This window comes from Panthera onca, chromosome D4 (genome assembly GCF_046562875.1).
Source record: "Panthera onca isolate mPanOnc1 chromosome D4, mPanOnc1 haplotype 2, whole genome shotgun sequence".
NCBI classification, from domain to species: domain Eukaryota; kingdom Metazoa; phylum Chordata; class Mammalia; order Carnivora; family Felidae; genus Panthera; species Panthera onca.
In genome coordinates this window covers 61,325,423-61,336,472 of record NC_138351.1, presented here as the reverse complement: position 1 = coordinate 61,336,472, position 11,050 = coordinate 61,325,423, and the positions used below count along the sequence as shown (strand labels likewise).

At 50.0% G+C, this 11,050-nt stretch overlaps 1 protein-coding gene across 3 annotated transcripts in view; it reads left to right on the top strand.

Moving 5' to 3' along the window:
• The first annotated feature begins 2,076 nt into the window (after positions 1–2,076).
• The window catches only part of TBC1D2 (TBC1 domain family member 2), a 55,952-nt gene continuing 46,978 nt past the window's right edge, over positions 2,077–11,050 (top strand). Inside the window, exons 1-2 of one of the 3 annotated variants that reach the window (XM_060609216.3) lie at positions 2,077–2,690; positions 7,031–7,172. In XM_060609216.3, the coding sequence (XP_060465199.3) occupies positions 2,325–2,690; positions 7,031–7,172 (508 nt within the window). In that variant the 5' untranslated portion in view covers positions 2,077–2,324. The remainder of the gene's footprint in view (positions 2,691–7,030; positions 7,173–11,050) is intronic. The other 2 variants (XM_060609215.3, XM_081790916.1) reach the window with 2 other exon arrangements.

The window sequence follows — 11,050 nt, the reverse complement described above, 5'->3', positions numbered from 1 at the left end:
TTTATGGTGTTAAAATTTTACGGGAGGTGATGATCAGGGGGAAAAGCCTGAAAAGGCTCCTTTAGGGATAATAAGAAAAAAAAAAGTTTGAAACCCTTCCCTGTGCTACATTTCTACACTTATTTGTATGTTTTTCTGAATTTACTTTGCTCCATTTATGTGCCTGCCCCTGGACCAGAAATACTGCATTCTGTTGTTCTTATAATTCTGTTTATTTTCTTCCCAGAAAGTATGAGAATCTGAAGTCACCATGTTCATTTACTTGCTTACCTGTCTATGGCCTGTCTCCTTGGACTATGGTGACAGCCCCATGGGATCTGGGACCTTGTCCCATTCATCACTGCAGCCCTGTATTTTAAATGGTACCTGGCAGTAGGTGCCCACTAAATACTTTTTGGTTGAATCAATACATTTGTGTATGTAGTAGGCCAGATCCTAATTGCTCTTTTTCTTCAAAATTTTGGCTATTCTTGGGGCGCCTGGATGGCTCAGTTGGTTAAGCGTCTGACTTCGGCTCAGGTCACGATCTCACAGTTTGTGGGTTCGAGCCCCACATTGGGCTCTGTGCTGACAGCTTGGAGCCTGGACGCTGCTTCTGATTCTGTCTCTCCCTCTCTCTCTGCCCCTCTCCTGCTCATGCTGTCTCTCTCTGTCTCTCACAAATAAATAAATGTAAAAAAAAAAAATTAAAAAAAAATTTTTTTGGCTATTCTCACCTGCTCACCCTTGGAAATAAGCTTCAGAATCATTCTAATAGGCTATACAAAATGAAAATGCTACCAACCGTCCCCACCCCCCAGAAAGTGGAGCTTCTTGTGGTAGAGATTCAGGGACTCTATTCCAAGGAACAGAGTGTTGAAAGGGGAAAATGGTAACTTTATAGCCAAGGAATCTGGCAGAAACCATCTTAACCAAGGGACAGAGGTTACCATCACCATGTGTATATCACATAGTTGGATATTAGGTGATGAGAGAGGCACTTACCCTCTGTCCTGGTCTCCTCCAAAACCTATCACCCCCCTCTCATCATGAGAAAACACCAGACAAACCTAAATTCACAATATTCTACAAAATAGTTGACTAATACCCTTCAAAACTGTCAGGTCATAAAAAACAAGGAAAAACTGAAATATGTCATAGTTCACAGGAGACTAAGGAAACATGATGAGCAAATGTGGAATCCTGGATTAGCTCCTGGAACATTAGTGGGAAGACCTCTTTAGTTTTTCAGATGTAAGGCATATATTTGAAATTATTATAATTATTCCTTCAAATATCTATCATTATTTAGCTAGAAAATCTAGAACAAGATGTCTGATTTATTAAGAAATTTTGAAACATTATTTCCATAATAATAGTGTTAAACTTCAGAAATGATGTTGAATTTGATCAAATACCTTTTTAGAAAATATTAAGATGCTCATATTTTTTGCACTGCAGGTGTAATTTTTTTATTGTTATTAAAATATCCCTAAAATAACTCCTTCTAGGTGTAGCATATAATTCTTCGTAAAATACTAGAATTGATTTGTAAATATTTTATTTAGGATTTTAGCATCATTATTTAGCAGCAGCCAAGCCTGATCGCCCTACACAACGCGACCAGAGCCGTTGGGTGGTGAGTGGAAGTTGGGAACAGTACCGGGGTAAGCCGGGGAAGTCAGGGGGGAGTCACCGCGGCGCTAAAGTAACGCGGGATACAAGCCTGCGGACAGAGCCCTAGACCTAGAGCGCCCCGAGCTGCGCCGGAAGTGGCGTCACCGAGCCGGCGTCCCTCTCAGCCAATGGCCCCGGAATGCGCCGTCCGACGGTAACCCGCGCGGCACCTGCGGGGTAAAGACGGACTGCCCTTAAGACGCAAGAAGAACCATCCTTCTACCTTATTACACGAGTTACCAAGGCAGTCTAGTCAGAGACAGGCATCTCTTCCCGCTTCCCTGCCGCCAGTTAACTTTGCTCAGTGTCACCGTGTTTTCAACCTGAGGGCCCCCACACGCCCTGCAGCTGCCCTCACTAAATATGGCTGACTTGGCGGAGCCTGAAAGCCGGAAGCGGGTGGGATGGGGAGAGCCGGCCGAGGGCGTGTCGGGGTGTGGCCTGGCTGCGGAGAGCTTGGGAGGGGCGTGGCCAACCGCCCCACCTGGGTTTGCCGTCAAAGGTTAATTTACTGTAGCCATCCGCATTCCTGCGGTTTCCAGGGGGGCGCGTCACCCGTGGCCCCGCCCCCGCCCAGATTTCTCGCTCTTGGGAGTTACCCGCTGAGTCTCTGGGATTTGGCCAGAGTTGGCTGCGGACCTCCAGTGCCTCGACGGTCTTTAGTGGAGATGGAGGGCGCCCAGGAGAACCCCGCAGAGTCTAGCTCCTCGGTCCTCAGGTCCGAAGAGCCTGCCAGGGGCCCAGAGGTGTTGCCTCAGGAGGAGTCGGAGAGCTGCTCCCGTTCCCTGGAGGCGGCCCCCAAGAAACTCTGTGGTTATTTAAATAAATTTGGCGGCAAAGGGCCCATCCGGGGTTGGAAATCCCGCTGGTTCTTCTACGACGAGAAGAAACGTCGCCTGTATTATTCACGGACCGCGCAGGATGCCAATCCCTTGGACAGCATCGACCTCTCCAGTGCGGTCTTTGACTGCAAGGCAGACGCCGAGGAGGGGACTTTTGAAATCAAGACTCCCAGCCGAATTATTACCCTGAAGGTAAATGGGGCAGTTTTTTTTTTTCCTTTTAAAGCCGGGATGAGTTCCCAGGGCACAGCCTGGCACGTGTGGGTGGTCACAGTAAATTTACTGGAACGAGTATTACAGACCCTGATCTCCCCCAGTGAACCGTGGGTGCCCAGGATTTAGTGCATTCCAAGACGCATTTGCACCCATTTTCTCATTGAGCTCCCATAACAGGCAGGAATGATGTACCCACATTAGAATCAAGAAACAGAGTCTTGGAGAGATGAAGTAACCAGCCAGTTACTTCAGAGGTCAGGCATCTAGTGAGTGGTGTAACCCACACTTGAAATCCCTTAGTCTTTGTACCTCTCAGTACTGTTTCAAAACTTTTACTTTTTGGTGTGCCTTAACAATGCAGTTACATTAACTTTCTTACTTGGGGCCGAAGGATAGTAAAGATATGAGCTGTGCAGTCCTCTCAAGACAAGGACTCTGAATCACTTTTCTTGATATTTTGGCGGAGGGAATTGAATGCTGAGCAAACATTGGCAGGGATTGGGAGATAAAATACTTAGGTTTCACTGATCGGCCTAGAATGTTCATAGAGGCTTATCTCAATGTGTTTCACCATTAGTAGGTTTTGTTTTATTATCGTCTTTAACTGAGAATGCCTGAAACAGTGGTAAGGCCATATGCTTTGAAATCAGACAGGCTTGGATTCAAATTTTACATCAGCTACTATTAACTAGCTGTGTAACCCTGGGCTAGTTACTTAATCTCCCAGAATCTAGGTAGTTTGTGAGATTTAAAACAAGATGTGTAAGCATCCAGGACCTACAAATTGAATTAATCCCAGCATCTAGAATACAGCCTAGCACCCGAGTGGGTGCTCCATAAATATTTGTTTAATGAACCCACATGGTAATAGAACTGAGGTCCTAATGTTCATTTCCGGAGGAGTTGCCCCAGAACTTAAGTGGAAAGACAGATCAGGGTTAAGAATTCCAGGATTCACACACCCCAGAGAACAGTGTGCCAGGAGACAGCCTCCCCATCCCCACCCCGTCTTCCTGCTCCTTGACCCCCACTTCCAGCCAACTGGGAATCTACTGAGCGCCCTGTATGTAGCCCACAGCTTCAGTTCCCCTTTGATGGCTGGGCCTGGCCAGTGACCAGGCTGGGAAAATCAGACAAAATAATGCAAACCAGGAATTCCAGGCCAGGGAAGGCAGGCACTTTAGAGATCAGGTGGTTTACGGGTCATGTGTTTCCTCCCACAGGCTAACTGCTGTCTACAGAGTCTTGAACACATGGCTTTTACTGTTCCATTGATCTATGTGTGTGCCTGGCTCGGTGCTAAACACCAGGGTATGGAGCCAAATCAGACCTGCCCCCTGGTTCTCAAACAGCTTAAGGTCTGGTGAGAGAACTCACAGGGGGCCTGGCACACACATGAAATGTTCCTTAGAGACGCCCTGATAAGTCTGTACCAGACAAGTATGGTGAACAGGAGGGTCAGTTCCACTGAGTGGAAGGGTCCATCCAGGAGCGCAGCACAGAGGGGATGACATCTGAGTCCTGAAAAAGGGATTCGGTTTTCTATGAACAGACAAGAGGAAGAAGGGCATTCCTGGCCGAGAGAGCCCCATGAGCAAAGACAAGAAACAGGATACAGCCCAGAGTGTCCAGGCAGATCACAGGAGCCTGGGGTACAGAGGGGCCCAAAAGATGGAGTGGGAGAGTGGAGGCCCAAGCGTGGGGCATTTGTGAGGTAGGCCTGGGAGCTTGGACTTTGTCCTATAGGTTGTGGGAGATTGTTGAAGAACTTTAAGCAAGGAAGCCCTGTGAGATTAGAATGTTTAGAAGGTTCAGTGTGGCTGTTGGGTAGAGAAAAAATGAGAAGGCAAGGTTGCTGAGCAGGGAGTCCATCTGGAGGTGATCGAGAGAGAATGGTGGCTGAGCTAGAGCTGTGACGGGGGAGGAAGACCGATGGGGGTGACTAGGGATGTGAGGGAGGAGGAACGCAAGGGAGGGGTGGCTGACTGCTTAGTTGGGCCAGCCACGACCTAGGGAACCCAGGCTGGGGAGGCCGTAGGACACCCCTTTGGTAGACTCTTAAGTTCTAAGAGGATGGGGCCATGACATGAATAGTAGGTGCTCAATATACACTTGTCCAATGAATTACTAAAATGAGGTATTTGGGTATGGGCTGGGAGCTTGTCAGCACAGGGTCATGGTGAAGGCCTGGGTAGCACTGAGGTCTCTTAGGGAGAGTGTATGGAAAGAGAAGACTGGTAGGCATTATTTTATCTCATGTGGCACCTCCTGACAGGCCCAGGTCCTCTCTCATGGAGCCCCTGGCCTCATGCACCCATCATCTGTGGATCACTTAGAAGGGGGAGCTTTGCCCTGGTTGCCCATAGCCTGCTGCCTGCTGGTGTTCTCACCTGGCCTTGATTGTGGGCAACTCTGTGAAGTTCACCATCCACTCCCAGCGAGCTGCCTGGCTGCTGTGGCCCAGGTGATCTCAGCCCTTCTCTGTGTAAGCCACAGTCCCCTGGCCATAAAGTGCCACAAAGCTCTGGTCTAAAAGGGGAGACCCGGGTTCCGGGACCAGCTCTACCACCACCTGCCTGGGCAACTTCAGAGCCTTAGTTTCTCCATCTGTTGAAGGCTGATCACTCCTGCCCTGCCTCCCTCCTGGAGGATCCAACAACGTAATAGATGTGAAAGTAGGTATTTGGACCATCCAGTGCTGGGAAATGAATGACCAGTATCAACCATTACCTTGTTTGGGGTGCCTGGAGGGTGCCACTGTGTTGTTACTGTGTGCATATGGCTTTCCAGTCCCCAACCAAATCCATGATTTCAGTGCATCCCCAAAGCAGAGGAAGGATTCTCTCTGTTCCATAAAAAGTCAGTCTTTTAGGATTCTTGGACCCAATTCAAACATGGGGCATGGATCCCCCCACAACACCAAGCAATTCGCAGGCACCAGCTGGTGTCCTAGAATTCAACTTAATTCTAACACTGTCTACCCGGAGACAGCATCAGATCCCATGGGTTAAGGGCTCAGTCCTACGAGACTTCCCACCTCACTTCCACACCTCACTTCAGATGCCAGTCACAAGCCCCAGGCTGTTACTTGTGCTGCTGACAGCAGGCTACAAATTGGAGTTTCCAGTGACCTCCTCCTTAGGTTTGATTATTTTGCTAGAGGGGCTCCCAGAACCCCCAGGGTAACACTTATGTTTACCAGTTTATTAAAGGATATGATAAAGGATACCAATCAATAGCCAGATGAAGAAGTGTATTGGGCAAGGTATGGGGAAGGGGTAGGAGCTTCCATGCCCTCTCCAGCTATGCCACTCTCCCCACATCTCCATGTTCACCAACTCAAAAGCTCTCCAAACCCAGTCCTTTGGGTTTTTATGGAGGCTTCATTACATAGTCATGACTGACTAAGTCATTGGCTATTCTCTGGTTCAGCCTCTTTCTTTCTGGGGGGTAGGGGTGGGACTGAAAGTTCCAAGCCTTGGGGCATCTCAGGGTGGCTCAATGGATTAAGCATCTGATTCTTGATCTCAGCTCAGGTCTTGATCTCAGGGCCCTGAGTTCAAGGTCTGAGTTGGGCTCTATGCAGGGTATAAAGCCTACTGAAAGTTCCAAGCCTCTAATCACATGTTTGGTTCTCCTGGCAACCAGTCCCCCTCATTAGGTTCCCTAAGGGCTTTCCAAGAGTTAACGTATGAACACAACAAAAGTCAGCTTTATCGCCCTTATCCCAGGAAGTTCCAAGGGCTTTAGGAGCTGTGAGCCAGAAACCATGGACAAAGATCAAATACATATGAGAAATATATCTGGGTCATTTGAATGATCAAATATACGTTTCTTATAAATCGCAATATCACAGTCAGTTAAGACATTGCGATGTTGCACAATGAGGTGCTGGGGCCCCACTCAGGTCAGAATTTCAAAGTTCTTTCCCTCTCTTATCCCCTCCAAATTCCTTTGTCCAGTGAGCACATTTTGAGCACCTCCAGTGTGTCTGGTACTATGCTGGGCATTTCACTTCCCTTACCTCATTTCATCCTCATAACTGCCCCAGGACATGAGTGGTATCTTCACCATAGTACAGATGGGAAAACTGAGACCCAGAAAGGTTAAGGAACCTGTAAGTTTGGGACTGATGCCTGATTCTCTTCTGGGGCCAAGAAGCAGGTGGTGTTTCAGAAGCAGGCACCCATCTGCAGTGATAGTTGTTTTCCCTGGGAGGGAGAGAGTCACTAAGCCTCCCATGACCTTCCTGCACCCCACACCCAGTGCCACGCTGAGGGCACAGGGCCATACCAATTAACCCCTGTGCTTCTCAGGCCGCCACCAAGCAAGTGATGCTGTACTGGCTGCAGCAGCTGCAGATGAAGCGCTGGGAGTTCCACAACAGCCCGCCTGCACCTCCCGTCGCCCCTGATGCCACCCTGGCTGGGAATGGGCCCGCCCTGCGCCTCGAGCTAGGTACCCAATGGGTTCGCCTCCTGCACACACACCCAGGGGTCTTGGTGACCAAGCCTTTCCCCTCCTGTTGGGAGTGAGTGGGAGGAGCCTCTGCTAAAGAAGCAAAGAGCCAGGGATGTGACTCAGGATCAGTTAGGGCACAGTGTAGTGTCAAGGGCAAGAATACGGGCCCTGAGGCCAGGACGTCTGGGTTCAAATCCTAATCCTGTGTGGTCTTAAAAGTCAGTTGCTTGATCTTCCTGAGCTTCCGTTTCCTTCCGTATAAAATGAGCGTGATAAACCATACCTACTTCTTAGGGTTGTTATGAAAATCAAATGAGTCCATACACCTTAAGTGGTTGGAAGCATGCCGCACGTTGTCAGAGCGCAATAAGCATCAGCTACTGTTACGATGACCCAATGGGAAGGTCCGAAGAAATGAGACTCTCACGGGGTTGCTGTGCAGAAGGGTAATGAGAACATGCAGTTATTGTTGCTGCCTCCTACACAAATGCTTCTGTGTGTGCGTTGGGTAGGTCAGTGATTTTACCCGTAGTATTCCCTTAAGGCGGAATCCTTCACCTCCACGTGGCCTACAAAGGAAGTTGCTTGATCCCAAATCCTAGAACATCCAAGTATGGAGGAGTCCTGGAGATCACACCCTCCCACCCCCACGCTGCAGCCAGCCATATGGTTGGCAGGTAGAGAATCAGGACAGACCACCCCCAGCTGCCCCTGTAAGGGCTCGGAGCCTTGTCCCAGCTCAGAGCTGCAGCATGTCTGTAACGCCTCATCCTCGGTTAGCAGGGAGACCGAATAGGCGAGGGCGCGACTTGTGGCCAGGCACCTCTAGAACTCTGTACCCAAGTGTTTTCCGTGTCCCAAACCGAGCTCTTCTGCCCTTGACCATCTGCTCCCCCAGTTTCTTTCCCGTCGTTAAATGGCCTTTTATTCACCCGGCTGTCCGGTAACAGGGCGCTGCCCTCGCCCCTTCGGCAGTCTGGGCTGGCCAGGCCGGTCGGTCACCATGTTGGCTGTGTCCGCCCTCTGGTGTCCGCACCAGGCCGGCCCCTCCTCGCTGCTGTACCTTGGCTCTGGCCTCATAGCCCCTGGCTGGAAAACCACAGTAGCCTCCTCACCCGTGCCTGTGAACCGGCCCGCCACCTCAGACCCATCCTCCCCACTGCAGGCCGAGCGGACTTTCTAAAGTGAGCGCTGGAGCCGCCCCACCTGTGACCGAGGCCCAGCTTTTTAGCCCGGTGCCTAGGGCTCATCCTCCCTCGGCTCACCTCTGCCTGCTCCCCCAGTGCCCGCCTCACGCCGTGTGCGCTTCAGCAGCACCAGAAGCTTGTCTGCCTGGCAAATTCCCGCTTATTCTTCATAGCCACGCTCCAGTGTCGCCTCCTACTCCTGCCAGGCTCCCCTTGGAAGCCTCCCAGTGCTAGGCTGGCTGGACTCTGTATGAGCCCTTGACGCTTTTTTCGCATGGTTCTAACAAGGCCTGTCACGCTGTGTTCTCCTTACAGCATCCTTGTAGGTCCCTGCCCTCGGGTGGGGACCATATCTTTGTCACTTGTGTCCCAGTACCAGGTGCCCTACCTGGCACATTGGATATTTGTGAGCGATTGCATTGGATTCTATAATTAAATGAGGAAAGGAAGGTAAAGCCCTTAGACTAATGCCAGGCACACAGTAAGTGCTCAATACATAGTAACTGTTCTAATAACTTGTTGTTATATGTGTATGTGTACATTACTACTCTTAACATAACTGCTCTTTTCAGTTGTTAATAGTAATTATCAGTCATTTCTTCCGAGAACCTTCTGGGTGTTTCATGTGAGTAAGGGCTTTCTCTGGGGAAGCGTTTGTTTGTGCGTCTGCACTTGCAACCCACCCTCTCTCCGCCAGAGAGCCAGACAGCCCTGCCTGGTGTGGGAAACTGCAGCCTGAGTTGGCACAATTGGCCGAGATCAGCCTCAGATTTGCAGTGACAAGAAACCCTCCTGATGACAGAATTCTGGTGTGTCCGGAACTGAAATTGGAACTGAACTGGCTTTGGGATCCCACAGGTTCTTCTGCTGTGCTGAATCCTTTCCAGGTTCTTGAATTCTGTGGCTTTGGTTTACTACATTTAGTGAGCCTCTCCCGGGCCAGCTCCTACTGGAGACGTGGCGGGGGGCCGGGGGGTGGAGGAGGGAGAGAGCAGTTGTCATAATGACCAGGACACCAGTCTCCCAAGGAGGACCCTGGTAGGAGATGCAGGAAGCTGGGATGTGGGCCTTTACCCTCCGGATCATGTCCCCTGCGAACCTTTCCCGGCCCACCCAGAAGGACATTTGTGGAGCTGTGAGCGACCTGGATTTGCTGTCTGGAGCAGGTTGCCCCACAGCCGGTCCCCACCCTTTCTGGGAGGAAGCAGAGCCGGCTCCGGGACACTGAAAGCCAACTGACTCACATCTGCCTTTGAGTCACAGACACTTCATCTGGTAAAAAGTGTCCTATCACTGCTGTTGAGCAATCTGCAAGGCACGTTGTCTGCAGCTTTTAAGCGTTTACACCATTATTTCATGCTTTACCTAAACGTTGGTCTCCACAAGAGCTGAGAAAGATCAAGGGCAAACCAGCAGATTAATGATAATATGTTGCCAAAGTAGGACACGATTTACACAAAATAGCACTTGGGTAAGAATATATTGTTGTAAAAACATGCATACCACTTACACCGTTTCTAACACTTTACGTGTTTCTTTCATGTCATCTAATCCTCACGTCAATCTTATGAGGTAGTGTTGTACCCATTTTACAGAAGAAGAAACTGAGGCCCCCAGAGGCCAGTGGACCTACCTGGTCAAGGTAGCAGAGCAAGAAAATGTCCGCACTGAAATTTGAACCCGAATCTGCAGGCTCATAACCCCCTCCTTATGCCGAGGAGGCCACCACCATGTCCAGGGCCCTGCAGGGAAGTGACTGGCTGGCCCAGGCCCTTTGGTTGGGCAGTGACTTCCTACTGGTGGTGGAGCAGCCCCTGCAGCTCAGGCAAAGGGAGAATTCGGATGAACGCTGCTGAGAATTCCTTGTGCGGCCTTGGAGAGAGGCCCAGAGGCCCCAGACCAATCCTCTTACCCACAGGAAGTGCTAACCTTCACTGTGACATCACTGTCACGTGCCACCCATCTCTCAAACACCTCCTCGCGCTGGGGGCCTTCCCACTGGGCCTTCCCGGGCAGCCCCTCTCATCTTGGAACTGTCCGCCTGCCACAAAACCTGCTCTGACAAGCCACGTGGTTTTAGTGGACAAGCAAGGAACTGTGTTTGAGTGCGTGGCTCTGCTACCGGCTGTGTGACCCTGGCCACGAAAATCCTCCTGAGCCACTGTTTCCTCACTGGTGAATCCAGCCAGTGGGTGACATTCACCCCCAAGGCTTAGTTCGTGTGGCCTCAGGGTGGATTTAGGGCCAAAGGTGGACATTAAAAGAGAACAGATATTGGCAGTTAGGGAAGTACTTGCCAAGACATTAAAAATCTTAGGCAAATTGTACATTTTTTGTTTCTTCTGCATGAGGGAGATTAAAGATGGTTAAAGTATTGATAAACAAGAAAACCGTAATTATTTTGAATCAGCTCAAAGTCTGGATTAAAGACTACTTTTGAAAGATGCAAGTCCATGGGGCGCCTGGGTGGCTCAGTTGGTTAAGCGGCCGGCTTTGGCTCAGGTCACGATCTCACAGTCTGTGAGTTCGAGCCCCGTGTCGGGCTCTGTGCTGACAGCTCAGAGCCTGGAGCCTGTTTCAGATTCTGTGTCTCCCTCTCTCTGACCCTCCCCCAATCATGCTCTGTCTCTCTCTGTCTCAAAAATAAATAAACGTTAAAAAAAAAATTAAAAAAGAAAGATGCAAGTC